This window comes from Saccopteryx leptura, chromosome 11, assembly GCF_036850995.1.
Source record: "Saccopteryx leptura isolate mSacLep1 chromosome 11, mSacLep1_pri_phased_curated, whole genome shotgun sequence".
Lineage (NCBI taxonomy): Eukaryota > Metazoa > Chordata > Mammalia > Chiroptera > Emballonuridae > Saccopteryx > Saccopteryx leptura.
In genome coordinates, this window is record NC_089513.1 from 61,000,087 (window position 1) to 61,022,690 (window position 22,604).

General features: G+C 42.9%; 1 protein-coding gene across 1 annotated transcript in view; it reads right to left on the reverse strand.

The window, feature by feature from the left end:
- ISY1 (ISY1 splicing factor homolog) overlaps positions 1 to 20,521 on the reverse strand; it is a 42,598-nt gene extending 22,077 nt beyond the window's left edge. The window contains exons 1-6 of the mRNA XM_066352507.1: positions 20,260 to 20,521; positions 16,566 to 16,588; positions 14,882 to 14,933; positions 11,995 to 12,060; positions 11,775 to 11,817; positions 404 to 516 (exon numbers count right to left, since the gene is read on the reverse strand). Of these exons, the coding sequence (XP_066208604.1) occupies positions 404 to 516; positions 11,775 to 11,817; positions 11,995 to 12,060; positions 14,882 to 14,933; positions 16,566 to 16,588; positions 20,260 to 20,262 (300 nt within the window). The 5' untranslated portion in view covers positions 20,263 to 20,521. The remainder of the gene's footprint in view (positions 1 to 403; positions 517 to 11,774; positions 11,818 to 11,994; positions 12,061 to 14,881; positions 14,934 to 16,565; positions 16,589 to 20,259) is intronic.
- Between the last annotated feature and the right edge of the window lie 2,083 nt (positions 20,522 to 22,604).

A 22,604-nucleotide genomic window follows, 5' to 3' on the forward strand; every position in this document is an offset into this window, starting at 1 on the left:
GACGAGAAGCACCAATCATCAGTTTTTCATTGTGCGTTCCAACACCTTAGTTGTTTATCGATTGCTCTCTCATATGTGCCTTGACCGTGGGTCTTCAGCAGACCGAGTAACCCCTCGCTGGAGCCAGCGACCTTGGCCTCAGGCTGGTGGGATTTTGCTCAAACCAGATGAGCCCGCACCCAAACTGGTGACGTAGGGGTCTCGAACCTGGGTCCTCCGCATCCCAGTCCGATGCTCTATCCACTGCGCCACTGCCTGGTCAAGCAAGCCTCTTCCATTTCTTGAGAGCCTGCCCTCTGGTAGACACAGGCTGGGAGCTGCAGGCTCCTAGAAAGGACCTACCCAGTCTTCTTGAAAGCTCACAAACTCACCCCAACAGCCACAGGGTCTTCTGCTTACTTACTCCATAATCAGGACCGCCCAGCTCCTTTATCCGGACCTCCCAGTGTCCTTTCTCTCGTAGCAGTTTGTTAATTTCATCATTCAGATCACGAATTCGGAATTCACCTAAACCAGCTAGAAAACAAAAACATTCATATCATTTCTTCAAAATACCACTCAATCTCATACCCATAAAAATGAATGTCAACATCTAAAAGAGCATTCAACATAAAAATACTCATTTTAAATTTATTTTAAAAACCATCAACAATCCCCACTCCAAAAAATGAAAAAGGATCATTACAGAGGTCCAACCAGCATAGAAGGAGAATTCCTTGAAAAAACTTCATCCTTATTACCAACCAAAGAAATAAAAATTGACCTGACCAGACGGTACTACAGTGGCCAGAATATCAACCTGGGCTGCGGAGAACCCATGTTCAAAACCCTGAGGTCACAAGCTTGAACACAGGAACATAGACATGACCCCCCGGTCACTGGCTTGTGCCCAAAGGTCGCTGGCTTGAAGTCCAAGGTTGCTGGCTTGAGCAAGAGGTAACTGGCTTGGCTGGAGATCCCCAGTCAAGGCACATATAAGAAAGCAATAAATGAACAACTAAGATGCCGCAGGACCTGAAGATGGCAGTGGAGTAGGCAGACGCACAGACTCCCAGCTCACACTACTGAACTGGATTATAAACTAATTTATGAACAATCAGCGTGAAAAATCAAATCTGGACTACGAGAACAGCTCTCAAAAACCAAGGAGCAAAGAAGAAGCCACAACAAACCTGGTAGGGAGCGCCTGAATCTCCCCTGCTTACAGGAACAGAGGGGGTGGTGAGGCTGGGCTCTCACTCCAAGAAAAGAGCAGTAAATACTGCTCACAGCCATTTGCCTGGCGACCAGGGAACAAGGTGTGTTGAAAGGGCCCACTTGTCTTCCAAAAAGAAAGGACAGAGAGAGAGACAGATGGTGAGGGGGAGAGGAATGCAGGTGACGAAATGAAAAGCTGGCTCATTCAGTGCTGGAGGCAGCCATAACTGGGGGAGGGGTTGATCCTTCCACAAAGCAAAATACAAAAGTACTTCCAGGTCACAGATCTCCAGACATCTCTCCAGCTCCAATCCGTGCAACAAGACACAGCTGAAAACAAGAAGTGGGGAGGAGGGGCAGTAACTCAGGTCTCCATGGAGATCTGAGATACACTTGCCCCTACTGAAGCTGAGAAAGCAACCCGCCCCCAGAGAGATCAACTGGCAGAAGAGGACTTCAGAGCCTCAGGTCACACCCATTGCATTCCTGGATACAGTTTCAAATAAGCCCCCCTGCTGAGATCAGGAAACAAGACAATCACCTGTTAAGAAAACAAACAAACCAAGACTTCAAAGGCGCCCAAATACGAAAGTGGATTACAAATAATAGCTGATACCAACCCAAGAAGACCTAGAAATAACACAATTGAAAACTGGAGGCAGATAACACCAAGCCTAGACTCAACCAGCTCTACAAACAAAACACCCAAATACACAGATACAATGAGAAGACAGAGAAGTGCAATCCAAATGAAACCACAAGAGAAACATCCAGGAAATGAACTAAGTGATATGGCAATAACCAAACTTCCAGATGCGGAGTTCAAAATAATTGTAAGGATGCTTAGGGATCTTAGAACAACAATGGATGGTCATTACGAACACCTAAATAAAGAAATAGCAAGTATAAAAAGGATATTGAAATATTAAAAAAGAATCAGTCGGAGATGACAAATACAATATCAGAAATGAAGACCACAATGGAAGAAATTAAAAACAGGATGGATAGAGCTGAGGATCAAATCAGCGAGTTAGAGGACAACTGGAATGAAGGCATGAAAGCAGAGAAGAAAAAAGAAAAGAGACTCAAAAAGTCTGAGGAAACTCTTAGAGAGCTCTATGACAACATAAAAAGAAATAACATCTGCATTATAGGGGTTCCTGAAGAAGAAGAGAAAGAACAGGGGATAGAGACTCTGTTCAATCATATCATAGCTGAAAACTTCCCTAAATTAATGCAGGAGAAACTCTCACAAGTTCAAGAAGCACAGAGAACTCCATTAGAGAGAAACCCAAAGAAAGCTACACCAAGACACACCATAATTAAAATACCAAAGCTAAGTGATAAAAAGAAAATATTAAAAGCTGCTAGAGAAAAAAAGGCTATCGGCCTGACCTGTGGTGGCACAGTGGATAAAGCGTCGACCTGGAAATGCTGAGGTCGCCAGTTCAAAACCCTGGGCTTGCCTGGTCAAGGCACATATGGGAGTTGATGCTTCCAGCTTTTCCCCCCCTTCTCTCTCTCTTGCTCTCTCTCTGTCTCTCCCTCTCCTCTCTAAAGTGAATAACTAAATTTTAAAAAAAGGCTATCACCTACAAAGGAGCCCCCATAAGGATGACATCAGACTTCTCAACAGAAACACTTGAAGCCAGAAGGGAATGGCAAGAAATATTCAAAGTAATGCAGAACAAGAACCTACAACCAAGACTACTTTATCCAGCAAGGCTATCATTTAAAATTGAAGGAGAAATAAAAAGTTTCCAGACAAAAAAAATCTCAAGGAATTCATTACAACCAAACCAATGCTGCAGGAAATGTTAAGCGGCATGGTGTAAACAGATCAAAGTGGGAAAAGAATATAGCAAAAGAGGAATACAGCTTTAAAGAATAAAATGGCAATAAACAACTATATATCAATAATAACCTTAAATGTAAATGGATTAAATGATCCAATCAAAGACATAGGGTAGCTGCATGGATAAGAAAACAGGACCTGTACATATGCTGTATACAAGAAACACACCTTAGAACAAAAGATGCACATAGGGCCTGACCAGGTGGTGGCGCAGTGGATGGAGCATTGGACTGGGATGCGGAGGACCCAGGTTCGAGACCCCGAGGTCGCTGGCTTGAGCACGGGCTCATCTGGCTTGAGAAAAAAAGAAAAAAAACACTTGAAGTGTCTGGACCCAAGGTTGCTGGCTTGAGCAGGGGGTTGCTCAGTCTGCTGAAGGCCCGCGGTCAGGGCACATATGGGAAAGCAATCAATGAACAACTAGGATGTCGCAACGAAAAGCTGATGATTGATGCTTCTCATCTCTCTCAGTTCCTGTCTATACCTGTCTGTCCCTCTCTGACTCTCTGTGACTGTAAAAAAAACAAAAACAAAACAAAACAAAAAAAAGATGCACAAGGTAAAAGGATGGAAAAAAGTATTTCATGCAAATGGAAATGAAAAAAAAGCTGGGGTAGCAATACTTATATCAGACAAAATGGACTTTAAAACAAAGAATATAGTAAGAGATAAAGAAGGCCACTACATAATGATAAACGGAGCAATCTAACAGGAAGATATAACTATTATAAATATCTACACACCTAATATAGGAGCACCTAAATATATAAAGCAGACTTTGATGGATATAAAGAGAGAGATCAACAGAAATACTAAAATAGTAGGGGATTTTAATACCCCACTAACATCACTAGACAGATCCTCAAGAAAGAAAATTAACAAAGAAACAGCAGACTTAAAGGACACACTGATCAACTTGATTTAATAGATATCTTCAAAACCTTTCACCCTAAAGCAGCAGAATATACATTCTTTTCAAGTGCTCATAGTACATTCTCTAGGATAGACCACATGTTAGGGCACAAAAGTGGTCTCAACAAATTTAAGGAGATTGAAATCATATCGAGCATTTTCTCTGATCAGAATGGCATGAAATTAGAAATGAATCACAACAGAAAAGCTCAAAAATTCTCAAACACATGGAAACTAAATAGCAGGTTGTTAAATAACGAATGGATTAAGAATGAGATCAAAGAAGAAATAAAAAAATTCCTAGAAACGAATGATAACGAGCATACAACAACTCAAAATTTATGGGACACAGTGACAGCAGTACTGAGAGAGAAGTTCATAGCACTATAGGCACACTTAAAGAAGCTAGAAAAAGCTCAAATAAACAACTTAACCCTGCATCTAAAAGAACTAGAAAAAAAACAGCAAGTAAAGCCCAAATGTAGTAGAAGGAAGGAAATAATAAAGATCAGAGCAGAAATAAATGACATAGAGACTAAAGAAATAATACAGAGGATCAATGAAACTAGGAGCTGGTTCTTTGAAAAGGTAAACAAGATTGATGAACCTTGAACCAGACTCACCAAGAAAAACAGAGAGGACTCAAATAAATAAAATTAGAAATGAGAGGGGAGAAATAACAACTGACACAACAGAAATACAAAATATTGTAAGAAAATATTATGAAGAACTGTATGCCAAAAAACTAGACAATCTAGATGAAATGGACAAATTCCTTGAAACATACAATCTTCCAAAAATCAATCTGGAAGAATCAGAAAACCTAAACAGACCAATTACAACAAATGAGATCGAAACAGTTATCAAAAAACTCCCAACAAAGAAAAGTCTGGGGCCAGATGGCTTCACAAGTGAATTCTATCGAATATTCAAAGAACAACTAACTCCTATCCTCAAGCTATTTCAAAAAATTCATGAGGAAGGAAGACTTCCAAGCCCCTTTTATGAGGCGAGCATAATTCTGATTCCAAAACCAGGCAAAGACAACACAAAGAGAAAAAATTATAGGCCAATATCCCTGATGAATATAGATGCTAAAATCCTCAACAAAATATTAGCAAACCGGATCCAAAAATATATGGAAAAAAATCATACACCATGATCAAGTAGGGTTTATTCTGGGGAGGCAAGGCTGTTACAATATTCGCAAATCAATCAATGTTATTCATCACATAAACAAAAGGAAGGAGAAAAACCATATGATAACTTCAATAGATGCAGAAAAAGCATTTGATAAAATCCAGCACCCATTCATGATCAAAACTCTCAGCAAAGTGGGATTACAGGGAACATACCTCTACATGATAAAATCCATCTATGACAAACCCACAGCCAACATCATACTCAATGGGCAAAAATTAAAAGAAATCCCCTTAAGATCAGGAACAAGGCAGAGGTGCCCCCTTACACCACTCTTATTCAACATAAGAATAAGTTCTGGAAGTCCTAGCCACAGCAATCAGACAAGAAGAAGAAATAAAAGGCATTCAAGTTGGAAAAGAAGAAGTAAAGCTATCATTATTTGCAGATGATATGATATTGTATATAGAAAACCCTAAAGTCTCAGTCAAAAAACTACTGGACCTAATAAGTGAATTCAGCAAAGTGGCAGGATATAAAATTAATACTCAGAAATCAGAGGCATTTTTATACACCAACAATGAACATTCAGAAAGAGAAATTAAGGAAACAATCCCCTTCACTATTACAACCAAAAACATAAAGTACCTAGGAGTACATTTAACCAAGGAGACTAAAGACTTGTACTCGGAAAATTATAAAACATTAATAAAAGAAATCAAGGAAGATACAAACAAGTGGGAGCATATACCATGCTCATGGATAGGAAAAATAAACATCATTAAAATGTCTATATTACCCAAAGCAATTTATAAATTCAATGCAATATCAATTAAAATACCAATGACATACTTTAAAGATATAGATCACATATTCCAAAAATTTATATGGAACCAAAAGAGAACATGAATAGCCTCAGCAATCTTAAAAAAGAAGAATAAAGGGGGAGGTATTACACTTCCTGATATCAAGCTATACTACAAGGCCATTGTACTCAAAACAGCGTGGTACTGGCATAAAAACAGGCACATAGATCAATGGAACAAAACGGAGAACCCAGAAATAAACCCACAGCTCTATGGACAACTGATATTTGACAAAGGAGGTAAAGGCATAAAATGGAATAAAGACAGCCTCTTCAACAAATGGTGTTGGGAAAATTGGACAGCAACCTGCAGAAAAATGAAACTAGACCACCAACTTACACCATTCACAAAAATAAACTCAAAATGGAGAAAAGACTTAAATGTAAGGTGTGAAACCATAAGCATCTTAGAAGAAAACATAGGCAGTAAGCTCTCCGACATCTCTAGCAGCGATATATTTGCTAATTTATCTCCACAGGCAAGGGAAATAAAAGACAGGATAAACAAATGGGACTATATCAAACTAAAAAGCTTTTGCACAGCCAAAGACAGTAAGAACAGAATAAAAAGACAAACTACACAATGGGAGAACATATTTGACAGTATGTCTGATAAGGGGTTAATAACCAAAATTTAAAAAGAACTTGTAAATCTCAACACCAGAAAGACAAACAGTCCAATCAAAAAATGGGCAGCCCTGGCCGGTTGGCTCAGCGGTAGAGCGTCGGCCTAGTGTGCAGAGGACCTGGGTTCGATTCCTGGCCAGGGCACACAGGAGAAGCGCCCATTTGCTTCTCCACCCCTCCGCCGCGCTTTCCTCTCTGTCTCTCTCTTCCCCTCCCGCAGCCAAGGCTCCATTGGAGCAAAGATGGCCCTGGCGCTGGGGATGGCTCTGTGGCCTCTGCCTCAGGCGCTAGAGTGGCTCTGGTCGCAACATGGCGAACCCCAGGATGGGCAGAGCATCGCCCCCTGGTGGGCAGAGCATCGCCCCCTGGTGGGCGTGCCGGGTGGATCCCAGTAGGGCGCATGCAGGAGTCTGTCTGACTGTCTCTCCGTTTCCAGCTTCAGAAAAATGGAAAAAAAAAAAAAAAAAAAAAAAATGGGCAAAAGAGGCCCTGGCCAGTTGGCTCAGCAGTAGAGCGTCAGCCTGGCGTGCGGGAGACCCAGGTTCGATTCCTGGACAGGGCACATAGGAGAAGCACCCATTTGCTTCTCCACTCCCCCCTCCTTCCTCTCTGTCTCTCTCTTCCCCTCCCGCAGCCGGGGCTCCATTGGAGCAAAGATGGCCCGGGCGCTGGGGATGGCTCCTTGGCCTCTTCCCCAGGCGCTAGAGTGGCTCTGGTCGCGGTGGAGCGACGCCCCGGAGGGGCAGAGCATCGCCCCCTGGTGGGCAGAGCGTTGCCCCTAGTGGGCGTGCCGGGTGGATCCCGGTCGGGCGCATGCAGGAGTCTGTCTGACTGTCTCTCCCGTTTCCAGCTTCGGAAAAGTGGAAAAAAAAAAAAAATGGGCAAAATAAATGAATAGACACTTCTCCAAAGAGGACATACAGATGGCCAATAGGCATATGAAAAAATGCTCAACATCACTAATCATTAGAGAAATGCAAATTAAAACCATAATGAGATTATCACCTCACACCAGTCAGAATGGTGCTCATCAATAAACAACACAGAATAAGTGCTGGCGAGGATGTGAAGAAAAGGGAACCCTCTTACACTGCTGGTGGAAATGCAGACTGGTGCAACCACTGTGGAAAACAGTATGGAGATTCCTCAAAATATTAAAAATCTAACTGCCTTTTGACCCAGCCATCCCACTTTTAGGAATATACCCCAAGAATACCACAGAACGGTTCCAGAAGGAGAAATACACCCCCAAGTTTATAGCAGCATTGTTCACAATAGCGAAGATCTGGAAACAGCCCAAATGTCCGTCAGAGAACGAGTGGATTAAAAAGCTTTGGTACATATATACTATGGAATACTACTCAGCCTAAGAAATGATGAGATCGGATCATTTACAATAACATGGATGGACCTTGATAACATTATTCAGAGTGAAATAAGTAAATCAGAAAAAACTAAGAACTATATGAACTCATACATAGATGGGACATAAAAATGAGACTCAGAGACATGAACAAGAATGTGATGGTAACAGGGGGTGGGGTGGAGGGGTGGGGAAGGAGCAAGAAAGGAGAGGGAGGGGGTAGGGGGAGGGGAGGGGCACCAAGAAAACCAGATAGAAGGTGACAGAAGACAATTTGACTTTGGGTGAGAGGTATGCAGCATAATCAAATGTCAAAATAATCTGGAGATGTTTTCTCGGAACATATGTACCCTAATTTATCAATGTCACTGCATTAAAATTAATAAAAATAAGATGAAAAAAAAAGATGCCGCAACTGTGAGCTGATGCTTCTCATCTCTCTCCCTTCCTGTCTGTCTCTGTCACTCTCTCAGTCTCTGTCACCAAAAAAAAAAAAAGATTCATCAAGGCTGGCAACATTCTATATTGATTTAGTACTTTTAAGAAAATAACGTCTTCTGAAATGGCAACATCTTCTGGCAGACTACAGCCTGAGAATTAAGCCTAAGGGACTAATTTATTTTGGGGGTTTTTTTTGTATTTTTCTGAAGTTGGAAACAGGGAGGCAGTCAGACAGACTCCCGCATGCGCCTAACCGGGATCCACCCGGCACGCCCACCAGGGGGTGATGCTCTGCCCATCTGGGGTGTTGCTCCGTTGCAACCAGAGCCATTCTAGCTCCTGAGGCAGAGGCCATAGAGCCACCCCCAGCGCCCGGGCCAACTTTGCTCCAATGGAGCCCTGGCTGCGGGAGGGGAAGAGAAAGACAGAGAGGAAGGAGAGGGGGAGGGGCGGAGAAGCAGATGGGTGCTTCTCCTGTGTGCCCTGGCCGGGAATCGAACCCGGGACTCCTGCATGCCAGGCCAATGCTCTACCACTGAGCCAACCGGCCAGGGCCACTAAGGAACTAATTTAAAAGGATGTGCACAATGGAGTTTGCTGAGGGGGTTGTCTGTGATAACCAATAGCAGGGAGCAGCTGGAGTAACCCATAACAGAAAAGGAGGGAAAATGGTTATTGAACCATTGGAATAAAACATCTTATGTCTGTTGCAAGGGAGCATCCCTCCCTTTCTTTGTTGAATTATTTTGTACCTGGCTGGGTTGATAAGTTGGGTAGAGCATTGTCCTGATACACCACGGTTGTGGGTTTGATCCCCAATCAGTGTATGTACAAGAATCAACCAATGAATGAATACAAAGAAGAACAAATTAAGGTTTTTCTCTCTCTCTAAAATCAATTTTTAAAAAAATTAAGTATATTGATCACATATTGTGGCTCTACTTCTGGACTTATTTTGTTCCATTCAGCTATGTGTCTACCATTCATCAATATCACATTACCTTGAATACTGTGGTTTATATTAAACCTTGAAATTAGGTGGTATACATACTCCCAATTTTGTTCTTTTTCAAAATTGCTTTGTCAATTGTAGTTCTGCCTTTTGATTTAAATTTTGGAAAAAGCCTGGACTGGTGGCGCAGTAGATAAAGCATCAACCGAAATGCTGACCTGGGACACTAAGGACCCAAGTTCGAAACCCCAAGGTCACCGGCTTTAGTGCGGGCTCATCCAGCTTCAGCACAGGCTCACCGGCTTGAACATGGGGTTATGTCTATGATCACTGCCTTGAAGCCCAGGGTCACTGGCTTGAGCAAGGAGTCACTGGCTCAGCTGGAGCCCCCCCCCCCCCATCAAGGCACATATGAGAAAGCAATCAACAAACAACTAAAAGTGCCACAACTATGAGTTGGTACTTCTCATCTCTCTACTTTCCTGTCTTTGTCTCTCTCTCTCAAAAAACAAACAAAAAATCCATTCTGCACAGCAAAGGAAACCATCAACAAAAATGAAAAGACAATCTACTGTATAGACATTCAATAAGGGGTTCATATCCAAAATATTTAACTAATTCAAAAAATCCAATTAAAATATGGGCAGAGGACCAGAACAGACATTTCTCCAAAGAGGACATGCACATGGTCAATAGATATATGAAAAGATATTCAGCATATGCAAATCATATATGACCTCAAACTTGTCAGAGTGTCTATTATCAATAAATCAAACAAGTGTTGGTGAGGATATAGAGAAAAGGGAACTCTTGTGCACTACTGGTGGGGTTGTAAATGAGTGCAGTCACTATGGAAAACAGTGTAAAGGTTTCCCCAAAAATTAAAAACAGAACTACCATATCACCTAGCAGTCCCACTTCTGGGTATATATCCAAAGAAATCCAAAACACTAATTAAAAAAAATATTTGTATCCTTGTGTTCACTGCAGCGTTATTTACAATAGCCAAGCTATGGAAGCAACCTAAGTGTTCATCAACAGACAAATGGGTAAAGCTTTGGCATATACACACACACACACACACACACACACACACACACACACACACACACAATGGAATATTACTCAGCCATAAAAAGAATAAAATTTGGCCATTTGCCACAACATGGATGGACCTAGAAGGTATTACGCTAAGTCAAATAAGTCAGACAAAGAACGACAAATACCAATGATTTCACTTACATGTAGAATCTAAAGAACAACACGAACACACACAAGAGAAACAGCCTCAGAAACAGAGAACAGACTGGCGGGTGCCAGAGGAAGTTTAGGGGACTGGGTAAAACAGGGGAAGGGGTTAAGAAGTCCAAACTGGCAGTTATAAAAATATTTATGAGTATGTCAAGTAGACCATAAGGAATATAGTCAATAATACTGTAACAACTATATATATAGTTGGTACTAGATGGGTACCAGACTTATCAGGGTAATCACTTCATAAATTATATAAATGTCTAATCACTATGTTGAAACTAATATATTACTGTATGTCAACTATAATTAAAAAAACTTTTAATTATTTGAAAAATAGAAAAAATAAATATCCATGTACCTCCCCCCCAAATCTATAATCTCCCTATGGTTTCCTCTTTGACACATGGGTTATTTAGAAGTATGTTGTTTCATTTCCAAATATTTAGGAATTTTCCCAACATCTTTCTATTGTTTATTTCTACATTAATCCTATTATAATTAGAGAACATATTTTGTATGATTTTAATTATTTTAAATTTGCTAACATTTGTTTTATAGCCCAGAATATATTTTTTTTAATTATTTTTTTTATTTATTCATTTTTTTTAGAGAGGAGAGGGAGAGACAGAGAGAGAAGGGGGGAGGAGCTGGAAGCATCAACTCCCATATGTGCCTTGACCAGGCAAGCCCAGGGCTTCAAACCAGCGACCTCAGCACTTCCAGGTCGACGTTTTATCCACTGCGCCACCACAGGTCAGGCAGCCCAGAATATATTTTATTTTAATGATTGTTCCGTAAGTGTTCTATAAATGTCAACCAGGTCAAATTACTGATAGTATCATTCAATTCTTCTATGTCCTTACTGATTTTCTACTTGTCCCATTGATTACTGAAAAAAGAGTATTGCAGTCTCCAAGTCTAATTGTGGATTTGAAAATCAAGCACTTTGCCTGACCTGTCATGGCACAGTAGATAAAGCATCAACCTAGAATGTGGAGGTCACTGGTTAAAACCATGGGCTTCCCCTGTCAAGGCACATATGAGAAGTAAGTACTATGAGTTGCTCCTCTCTCCTTTCTTTCTCTCTCTCCTTTATCAAATCAACAAATAAAATAATAATTAAAAAGAAAAATAAAATCAAGCACTTTTAATAGATAGACTAACTTACCATTTTGAATCTGAGCCACTTTTTTAGAGATCTCTCCAATGATCTGGGAAAAAATAAAAGTTAACAAATTTGTGATTCCGAATATATATAAAAGCACAGGAAAATATAATTTAAAATTTAGTAATTAAAAAAATTAGAATTCTGGTTTAAGAGTCATTTAGATAATAAGAAGCAATTCGAGACATTACTCCTACTAAGACCATATTCACCCAGAATGTACCTGTCGTCTCCACTTCTCAGCTTTGGGCAACTCAGTACATTCTGAGGCGAGGAACGGTCTTCGTTCCTAAAAAGAAGCAAATGATACATGTTGACACCATACTGTATAAAATTACAAGTTTCCTGCAATGTCACTAACACTGGCCTGAAGTCTAGAATGTCTAATGGGCTAAATACATCTGAAGTTTCAGTTCCAGAAGATCTTCACTAAGCCTTAAACCTCACTCTACAATCTCTACTTAGGAAACAATTATATGGGCAAAAACATACATTGTATTATATTTAGTATAGTAAACCAATGGAAACAATATAAAAGCCCAGTAATAGAGAGAAGGCTAACTAAACTAGGCTATATCCATTTCATGGCATCTTTACATTACCTTAAGAAATGATGGGCCCTGACCAGTTGGCTAAGGGCATAGAGTGTCAGCCCAGCATACGGATGCCCGGGTTTGATCCCCAGTTAGGGCACACATGAAAAGCAATCATCTGCTTCTCTTACCCTCCCCCTCCCTCTCCCCCTTTTCTCTCTTCCCCTCTCGTAGCCAGTGGCTCGACAGGTTTGAGCATCAACCCCAGGCGCTGAGGATTGCTCAGTATATTCGAGCATCAGCCCCAGACGGGGGTTGTCAGGTGGATTCTGGTCAGGGCACACATAAGAGTTTGTATCTCCTCTCCTCTCACTTAAAAAAAAAAAAAAAAGGCCCTGGCTGGTTGGCTCAGTGGTAGAGCATCAGCCTGGTGTGTGGAAGTACTGGGTTTGAGTCAGGGCACACAGGAGAAACGCTCATCTGCTTCTCCACCCTTCCCCTCTCCTTCTTCTCTCTCTCTTCTCCCGTAGCCAAGGTTCCATTGGAACAAATGTTGACCCAAGCACTGAAGGTGGCTCCATTTCCACCTCAGGCGCTAGAATGGCTCCAGCCGCAAGGAAGCAATGCCCCAGATTGGCAGAGCATCGCCCCCTGGTGGGCATGCTGGGTGGATCCCAGTCAGGCGCATGCAGGAGTCTGTCTGACTGCCTCCTCACTTCTAACTTTGGAAAAATAAAAAAGAAGAAATGATGGCCATCAGTGTTTGGAACATAGGTGTGCATGTGTATACACATGTGTGTACAGATAGCCAATATACATATGAAAAGATGCTCAATGTCACTAATCATCAGAGAAATGCAAATTAAAACCACAATGATGGCCCTGGCCGGTTGGCTCAGCGGTAGAGCGTCAGCCTGGCATGCAGGAGTCCCGGGTTCGATTCCCGGCCAGGGCACACAGGAGAAGCGCCCATCTGCTTCTCCACCCCTCCCCCTCTCCTTCCTTTCTGTCTCTCTCTTCCCCTCCCGCAGCCGAGGCTCCATTGGAGCAAAGATGGCCTGGGCGCTGGGGATGGCTCCTTGGCCTCTGCCCCAGGCGCTGGGGTGGCTCTGGTTGCGACAGAGCGATGCCCCGGAGGGGTAGAGCATCGCCCCTGGTGGGCGTGCCGGGTGGATCCCAGTCGGGCGCATGCGGGAGTCTGTCTGACTGTCTTTCCCCGTTTCCAGCTTCAGAAAAATACAAAAAAAAAACAAAAAAAAACCCACAATGAGATATCACCTCACACCTGTCAGGTATGGCTATCATCAATAAATCAATAAACAAGTGTCAGCAAGGCTGTGGAAAAAAGGGAACATTTGTGCACTCTGCTGGGAATACAGACTGTTGAAGCCATTGTGGAAAACAGTATGAAGAGTTCACAAAAAATTAAAGTAAACTGCCTTGCCCTGGCTGAAGAGTTTGGTTAATGAGAGCATTATCCCAAAGCACAGAGGTTACTGGTTCAATCTCCAGTCTGGACACATTCAGGAACAGATGTTCCTGCCTCTTTCCTGCTCTCTCCCTTCCTCTATCTAAAATCAATAAAATAAATATTTTAAAAATGGAACTGCCTTATGACCCAGCAATTCCACTACTGGGTATATATCCAAAGAAATCTGAAACATTAATTTGAAAGAATATAGGCACCATTATGTTCACTGTAGTGTTACTACAATAGACAAGAAATAGAAGCAACCCAAGTGCCCATTAAAAGAGAAGTGAATAAAAAGGTTGTGGTACATCTATTCAATGGAATATTACTCAACCATAAAAAAGAATGAAGTTTTAGCATTTCTGACAGCATGAATGGACCTAGAGGGTATTATGCTACATGAAATAAGTCAGTCAGGGAAAGACAAATACTATATGATTTTACTTTAATGTGGAATCTAAAGAACAATAGAAACAAACAAACAAAACAGGAAACAGACTCATAGAGAACAGACTGATGGTTACCAGAGAGGAGGAAGTAGGTTGGGAAACTGGGTAAAGAGGTAAAAGGATTATGAAATACAAACTGGTAGTTACAAATAGTCACAGCATAGAGACTATAGTTAATATTGCCGTAATAATTATGCATGGGGCCAAGTAGAACTGGTGATATCAGGGTAAGTAAGATTTGTGAACCACTATGCTGTACACCTGAAATGAACAGAAAAACGAAAATGTAAAACAAAACAAAACAAAAAAATTCAAAGAATGGTACATTTTATTTTATACCTAGCCTGGCTGAGTTTCTGAGTTTAAGATCATTTACTAGTTTCAGCTTAGAGCTGCTCCCCACAGCACTTGAACCTCCTTATTCAATATGGGAACCTAATTATCATAGTACAAAAGAGACGGAAGAACAATCGGCCAAATCATCACACTGCCCCAGCTACACAGAGACACACCTGGAAATCAAGTGTATAGGCTCGTAAGTGTGTCAGCAAGTATAGACAAGAAATAGGAAGATCTGGAGTTTGAAGTATGCTCAGGAGTGAGTTTTACCACATTTGTTCAAGATACTTTCAATTCGTGTGGAAGATTTACACTAACCTTCACTTTTCCCTCTTCCAGTTGAGCTTGGCGAAATCTTGCTAAGGCCGTCCTACCAGAAAAAGAGAAGACTCCATTAGATCTTGCTCACAGACTTATCACCCAAGTTCCTGGATAGGGTAAATCTGCTCGGGACTATATTTAATGTCATTCTTGTGTGTGTCTTTGTGTGTGTGTGTGTGTTGTGTTTGAGAAACGACAGAGAAGTAATGGGTTTCCATGTTCCAAAGAGTAGAACTCTAAAGGCCGTGTGTGCTCCTGAACAATCAATCATCTATTTTATTTCCACTGCATGTAAGAACTATGGGAAACTCTACTTATCAGACCACTATAGTGAGCAAACACATCCAGATGTCAAAGACTAGTATCTTGGGATGCGTCAAATGCCATTCTCATAGCCCCTGCGCCATTCCCACATGAATAAATGTTCAGCAGATAAAAGTTCTGGGAGCTGAAATATCCATACAGCTAATTTATAGAAATTTGTAGCAGTCTGGAATGATTTTGATTTCCCTATATGAAAATGACTTTCTCTGTGATTTAATATAACATTATATAGTTTAAAATAAAAAGCATTCTGAATAATAGCTTAAAATATAAAGTAGGTATTTTAAATGGATATTATTTTTATAATAATGTTCATATGTTTTAGTAATTTGTTTTTCTTTTTTACAATTTTATTTAGAAAATAAAATTGAACAGGGTGACATTGATCAGTAATTTGTTTTTCAAAAAGAAAAAGAAAAATCTTTTACAATAAAAAAAAGTTCTGGGAGCTATCAGAAAATACTAAAGGGCAAAATAAATGGGAAAATACAGAAATACTTTTTTAAAACATGTAGAGAAGGCCCTGGCCAGTTGGCTCAGCAGTAGAGCATCAGCCCAGCGTGTGGATGTCCCAGGTTTGATTCCTGGTCAGGGAACACAGGAGAAGTGCCCATCTGCTTCTCTACCCTTCCCCCACTCCCTCTCTCTCTCTTCCCCTCCTGCAGCCAACGCTCCATTGGAACAAAGTTGGCCCGGGAGCTAAGGATGGCTCCATGGCCTCCACCTCAGGCACTAGAATGGCTCCAGTTGCAAAAGAGCAATGTCCCAGATGGGCAGAGCATCACCCCCTGGTGGGCATGCCGGGTGGATCCCAGTTGGGCACATGTGGGAGTCTATCTCTCTGCCTCCCTGCTTCAGAAACACACACACAAAAAAAAATTTAGAGAAAGGAAACATATATCAAAATGCTCATATACTAAAAGGACTGTACTGCAGGTGGCCGAGACCAGGCAGGTTCACACTGGATTCGGGCAGACGGTAGAGGAAATGCGGATCCAGAAAGCCTAGGGCCATTCCCATTTAATAAAGTCTCGCCAACAGCAAATGAGCTAACTAGCAAACGGGTACGGGAAGACCTCTTCTCATGGCAGTGGGCAAACAAACAGCAAAAAATGGCCCCTCACAGTGGCGGGCAGGCAATCACAATCCACAATCCACCATCCACCCTGAGGAAAAACACCCCTCACAGAGGCTATGCACATGTGGCTCTGTCACGTGCTCATGCACTAATCAAGCAAAGTGCAAGTGAGCAAGCCTAACACAGCTGTTTTCCCAACAAGTACCAAACTCAAAAAGGGCTCCATGGTAGTAATTAAATTACATAAAATTTACAGACAAAAACTGAATTGATACTTACATGGCCTTTTCTGCATTTCGAGCCTAAAAGGAAAGAGAAGGTAAGAAAAAGACCCATTTTTAAAATATCTTTTTTTTTTTCCCATTTGTTTTTTAGAGAAAAGTTTCAAAAGATATCCACAGCAGAACTCTTTAACTAGCATATAAACACAGTAACAACAAAGTACTAAAAAAGCACTCTCCCTTTTAGGTGCACACCCAAGCCTTTCTTCCCTCTCAAGTGTGCAACTTACAGTAAGAGGAGTAACAGGCAGCAGCAGTTCGTCCTCAGCTAACCCCTAAGCCTATCTCTACGGCCCTCTTTTCTCTGACTTTCCAGTGAGTCAAAGCAGCCTGGGATCATTTCTTTCCTATACCATTTTTAAAAAGCCAAAGCAGCCCCGCCTAGGCTCTCTCCTGATGCTTCTTCTCTCCCACATCCTTCCTTGTTTCACTTACTCCAGCTCTAATAAATGCACTCTCATTTTATCATTTTACTTATGCTGCTCTCTCTACCTAAATTCTTTCCTATTTTTATTTTCTTTTCTGTGATAGAGACAGAGAGAGACAGAGAGAGGGACAGATAGGGACAGACAGACAGGAAGGGAGATGAAAAACATCAGTTCTTCGTTGCAGCACCTTCGTTGTTCACCAATTGCTTTCTCATATGTGCCTTGACGCGGGCAGAGGGGCCTACAGCAGAGCAAGTGAGCCCTTGCTCAAGCCAGCGACCTTGGGCTTCAAGCCAGCGACCATGAGCTACAAGCCAGCCTATATGGGGTCATGTCTATGATCCCATGCTCTAGCTAGGGACCCACACTCAAGCTGGTGAGCCCGCGATCAAGCCAGCAACCTTGGGTTTTGAACCCGAGACCTCTGCATCTCAGTTCAACGCTCTATCCAGTATGCCACCGCCTGGTCAGGTATCTACCTAAAATCTTCACAACTCTGGTCCCCAACCCCTTGGATCTGGCTAACTCTTACTCATCCTTTAAAATTTACCTGTGTATGGCCCTGGCCGGTTGCCTCAGTGGTAGAGCGTTGGCCTGGCGTGCGGGGGACCCGGGTTCGATTCCCGGACAGGGCACATAGGAGAAGCGCCCATTTGCTTCGCCACCCCCCCTCCTTCCTCTCTGTCTCTCTCTTCCCCTCCCGCAGCCAAGGCTCCATTGGAGCAAAGATGGCCCGGGCACTGGGGATGGCTCCTTGGCCTCTGCCCCAGGCGCTAGAGTGGCTCTGGTTGTGGCAGAGCGACGCCCCAGAGGGGCAGAGCATCCCCCCTGGTGGGCAGAGCGTCGCCCCATGGTGGGCGTGCCGGGTGGATCCCGGTCGGACGCATGCGGGAGTCTGTCTGACTGTCTCTCCCCGTTTCCAGCTTCGGAAAAATATAAATAAATAAATAAATAAATAAATAAATAAAATTTACCTGTGTCATCACCACCCAGAAAGTTCTTCCATGATACCCTTCCCAGATAGGCTGCTACCCTTTTCCTGGGTTTATACCTACCACAGCACTTCCCATCTAGCAGCACAATTGTCTATTCCCTCGCAGTGGAATTTGAAAAAGAGTGACTTTTTACAAAGTGAGTTTCATGTAAGTACTGTCACACTAGTGTCAAATCAATTATCCCTGAAACGCAATGTCAGGCATGAAACATGTTTTCTGGGTATACGTAGAAAGAGTTCTTGCTGAGTTACAGAATTGAATTTTATTCCCAGCTCTTCCACTTACCATCCCTGAGAAGTAGTCTCTCTAAGACTACTTTACAACAGGGATCATATCTTTTATAGCGATGTAATGATGACTTGATAAGTTAAATACGTGAGACATCAGGTACGCAATTTATAGATGCTCACTAAAAGTGAGCCCATTTAATTCTCCTTTTCAATGGACACAAAAACAAACTTGGCAAATGCTTGGTGGATAAATAAATACAATATCAACTAAGGAATGAAACAGAGGCTCTCCCACAAGAAGCCACCATCTTTTTTTGTTTGTTTGTTTAATAGATTTTTAGAGAGAGGAGAAAGAAACAGAGAAAGAGCGGAGGAGAAGCAGGAAGCATCAACTCATAGTAGTTGCCTTCTGTATGTACTTTGATCATTCAGCCCAGGGTTTCGAACCTGGGACCTCAGCATTCCAGGTTGACGCTTTATCCACTGCGCCACCACAGCTGATGCCAGGAAGCCATCATTTTGAAGGCGGAAGCTGTGTCCTAGCTATTTCATTAAAGCCTACAGATCCTAAATATTTAGTTCAGTGTTTGTCAATGCTTGCTCCATGCGTAAACACCATGGTAAATGTTAGGAATTCAGACATAGTTCTTCCCATGGAAATTGTAGGAACTTCCTCAAAAACAGTCAATCAATGATAAGTGATCAGCCCGACTGGTTGTGGCACAGTGGACAGAGCGTCAATCTGGGACGCTGAGGTACCAGGTTTGAAACCCCGAGGTCCTGACTAGAGCACAGGCTCACCAGCTTGAGTGCAGAGTTGCTGACTTGAGCATGGGATCTGATCCCATGGTCGCCAACTTGAGTCCAAAGGTCACTGGAGTGAACAAGGGGTCACTAGATTGGCTGGAGTCCCCTGGTCAAGGCATGTATGAGAAAGCAATCAATGAACAACTAAGGTACCACAACAAAGAGTTGATGCTTCTCATCTCTCTCCCTGACTCTGTCTCTCTCACACACACAAAAAAGGTAATTGATCAGTGATAAGGGCATGTACTCAGAGTGATGAACCCACAGATATGAATGTGATTGTGACAGTTATATAAAATACCCAACAACTCCTGCAGCCAGAAATATCCAGGCCCAAGGATCCTTCTCTCCCTCTAGAGAACAGAGAGGAGATTCCCAATGCTTGCCAAAATTCAGAAATGTACAGCCTTGGGGCAGTACGAAACAGTAAATTTGGGGCATATCCTCCTACAGAAAGGGCTGCCTCAAAAGGCCCTTTCTGTAAACTGGTTTCTCTCATTCCTAGGTTCTTGTGCTCATCAATCGCAATGGCTTCCAATATAACCTTATGCTGGAATTATTCTATGACCTTACTGCAGCATCAAGTGCTTCTTATGGGAGCCTCACTTAATGAAAATATAGTACAACATGTATGAGCATCATTTTTGTACCAGCACTATGTGCATTCTCATATTTACTGGTGAGCGCTTCTTGAATGAATGAAGCCAACTACATCAGACCAGAGATCACATCCTCATGCAAAGACACTATTCATGCATACGTTACTGAACACCTACAATGTGTCAGACACAGTCGTATACATTAAATAAGCAATGGTGAAAAGACCCTACCCTCGGGAAGTTTGTATCTTGTGGGGGAGAACGGACACGACATAAATGAAATAATCCAGGAACACATATGGTCGCAACCGCTGTGAGACTTGGGACAACAATCCGGCCCACCGCAGGCACAGTGAATCGGAGCCCGTCCTTGTGCCTGTCGGTTCCTTAGTTTCCCTTATCGATAACGTAAAGCGCTTCGTCGAGATTAAAACACCATTGGGAGAGGGTGGCTCTCGAGATTCGTTTCCTCTTCCAACTTCTGACAGCTAAAGAGAAGGAAGAAGAGAATTCCCAAGTAACAGCCTGGGAACCTAAGGCTCGCAGTGATGCCGGCTGAGCGACTAGGATAAGGGTTCCCGTCTGGGAGCCCTTACAGCCCGCCCTTGCCCCCCTCTCCTTCACCCTACTCACCATCGCGCCAACCTCGGACCGCGGAGCCAGGAACTATCCGGCCTCGGGGGGGAGGCCAACCCCGACGGGAACTGAAGATTCTAACTGACCACACCACCGATATTTTTTTTGCCAGAAGGAGAAAGAGGAAAAAAAAAATTTTAAATAAATAAATAAATAAGGAAAAACGAAAATAAGGGACCGGAAGTGAGCTGAGAATTGGCCAGGAAAGGAGCAGAAAATCCAGTCCCGCGCCGGTACGTCGCTACGTCGCACCAACGCGTGCGTAGAAAGAATGAGAGCGTTGGCAAAATTGCGCTTGCGTACTGGGGCTGACTGGCATTTCTCCGACTCAGCCCTGGGCTATTTGTCTTACTCTCGCGATAACAACTGCGTGAGCGCAGTAACTATTGTTAGTACCGTAGTCACTGCGCGACTGCTTTTGTCTGCAAGGACGTGTGAGGTTATGGTTGCTACTGTAAATAAGCTTTCCACCTCCCCTGGAGAGCAGACATGGTCTCGCCCTCATCCCAATGAATGCACTGAATGCTCACAACCGACTGAGGCCGCTGGACAGGATCACCACCCCACCTGCGTGGGCTAGGCGGCTCGAGAACTGAAATCGACAGTCTGAAACGCCTCTCTGGGCAGATCACATTGATAGTCGGTGTTCTGGCCTTGGAGCAGGGCAGGTTTCCTGAAGGTCTTAACATTTCCTTGTGATTTTGGGGGGTTGGGGGGAGCGGTGTTTTTTCTGCGATTCTCTCCTCCGGGAATCGCGGAAACTATAAGAGTGCTTGAGGTCATCCAACTATAAAACAAAAAATTTGGGGGCCAACTTCAGAGTCAATTTCACCTTGGATTTCCTGCCTCTTCCTCCCCTGTTCTTTAGCACGTGCACGTTCACATACAAGTACTATGAATTTCATCCGTAAACATATGTGAGTGTTGGGCTGTGATAGACATTCCTAGAGGAAAGTTTTCCTCTTCAGAGCTCTACTTCAGGTACAGAAGTATCCCTGGCCGATTTGCTTAGTGGATAGAGCGTTCGCCCAGCGGGCAGACGTCCACAGTTTGATACTTGGTCAGGGCACACATAAGAAGTGACCATCTGCTTCTCTTGCCCTCCTCGCCATTCTCTCTCCATTCCAACCAGTGATCCCATTGGTTCAAACCTAGACTGGGGCGCTGAGGATAGCTAGGTAGATTCTAGCATCAGCCACAGATATGGGGTTGCTCTCTTATCTCCCCTCTTTTAACTTTAAAAAAAGATAAATTTTAGGTCTTTTCCTAGTTCACTCATTGAAAGTGTTGCCCTATGGGTGTTCACCAGCCCTATTGCTCATCCAGCTCAGTCTCTGTTACGAACTGAATTGTGTCTGTCAAAATTTGTATGGCAAAGCCCTAACTCCCCAAATGACTGCATTTGGAGATAGTGCCTTTAAGGATGGTTAAGTGAGGTCATACCTGTGGGGCCCTAATCTGATAGCTCTGGTGTCCTTATAAGAAGAAAAGGAGAGGACAGAGCACTCTACACACATTTAGGGAAAAGTCACATGACACAGCAAAAAGCTGGCCATCTGAAAACCAGGAAGAGAGGCCTCACCAAAAATGGAATTTTCTGGTACCTTGATCTTTGAACTTCTTTCCTCCAGAACTGTGAGAAAATAAATATTTGTGTGTGTGCTGTGCTATTTTACTATAGCAGTCAGAGCAGACAACCCCAGATCATGGTTCCTGTCCCACATGCAGGCCTGGCTCCATAAAAGTGGGGTCCTTGGCCTGACCTGTGGTGGCGCAGTAGATAAAGCATTGACCTGGAAGGCTGAGGTCACCAGTTCAAAACCCTGGGCTTGCCTGGTCAAGGCACATATGGGAGTGGATGCTTGCTGCTCCCCCCTTCCCTCTCTCTCTCTTTCTCTCTCTCTCTCTCCTTTACACAAAAAATGAATAAATATAAAATATTTTAAAAGTGGGGTCCTTCTGGCTGCAGGGAGAGCAACATTCCTTTAGGACAATTACAAGATCTAGAGCTAAATTACCCTTTTTCCTGATTTTTCACTTTTTCCTGATTTTTCTTTGTTTTTAATTTTTTTCTAGTCTTTTTTGAGTTCAATAGCTAGTGAGATTTCTCTGTACAGAAATGGCATATTATGGCCCTGGCCGGTTGGCTCAGTGGTAGAGCGTCGGCTTGGTGTGCAGGAGTCCCGGGTTCGATTCCTGGCCAGGGCACACAGGAGAAGCGCCCATTTGCTTCTCCACCCCTTCCCCTCTCCTTCCTCTCTGTCTCTCTCTTCTCCCGCAGCCAAGGCTCCATTGGAGCAAAGTTGGCCCGGGCGCTGAGGATGGCTCCATGGCCTCTGCCT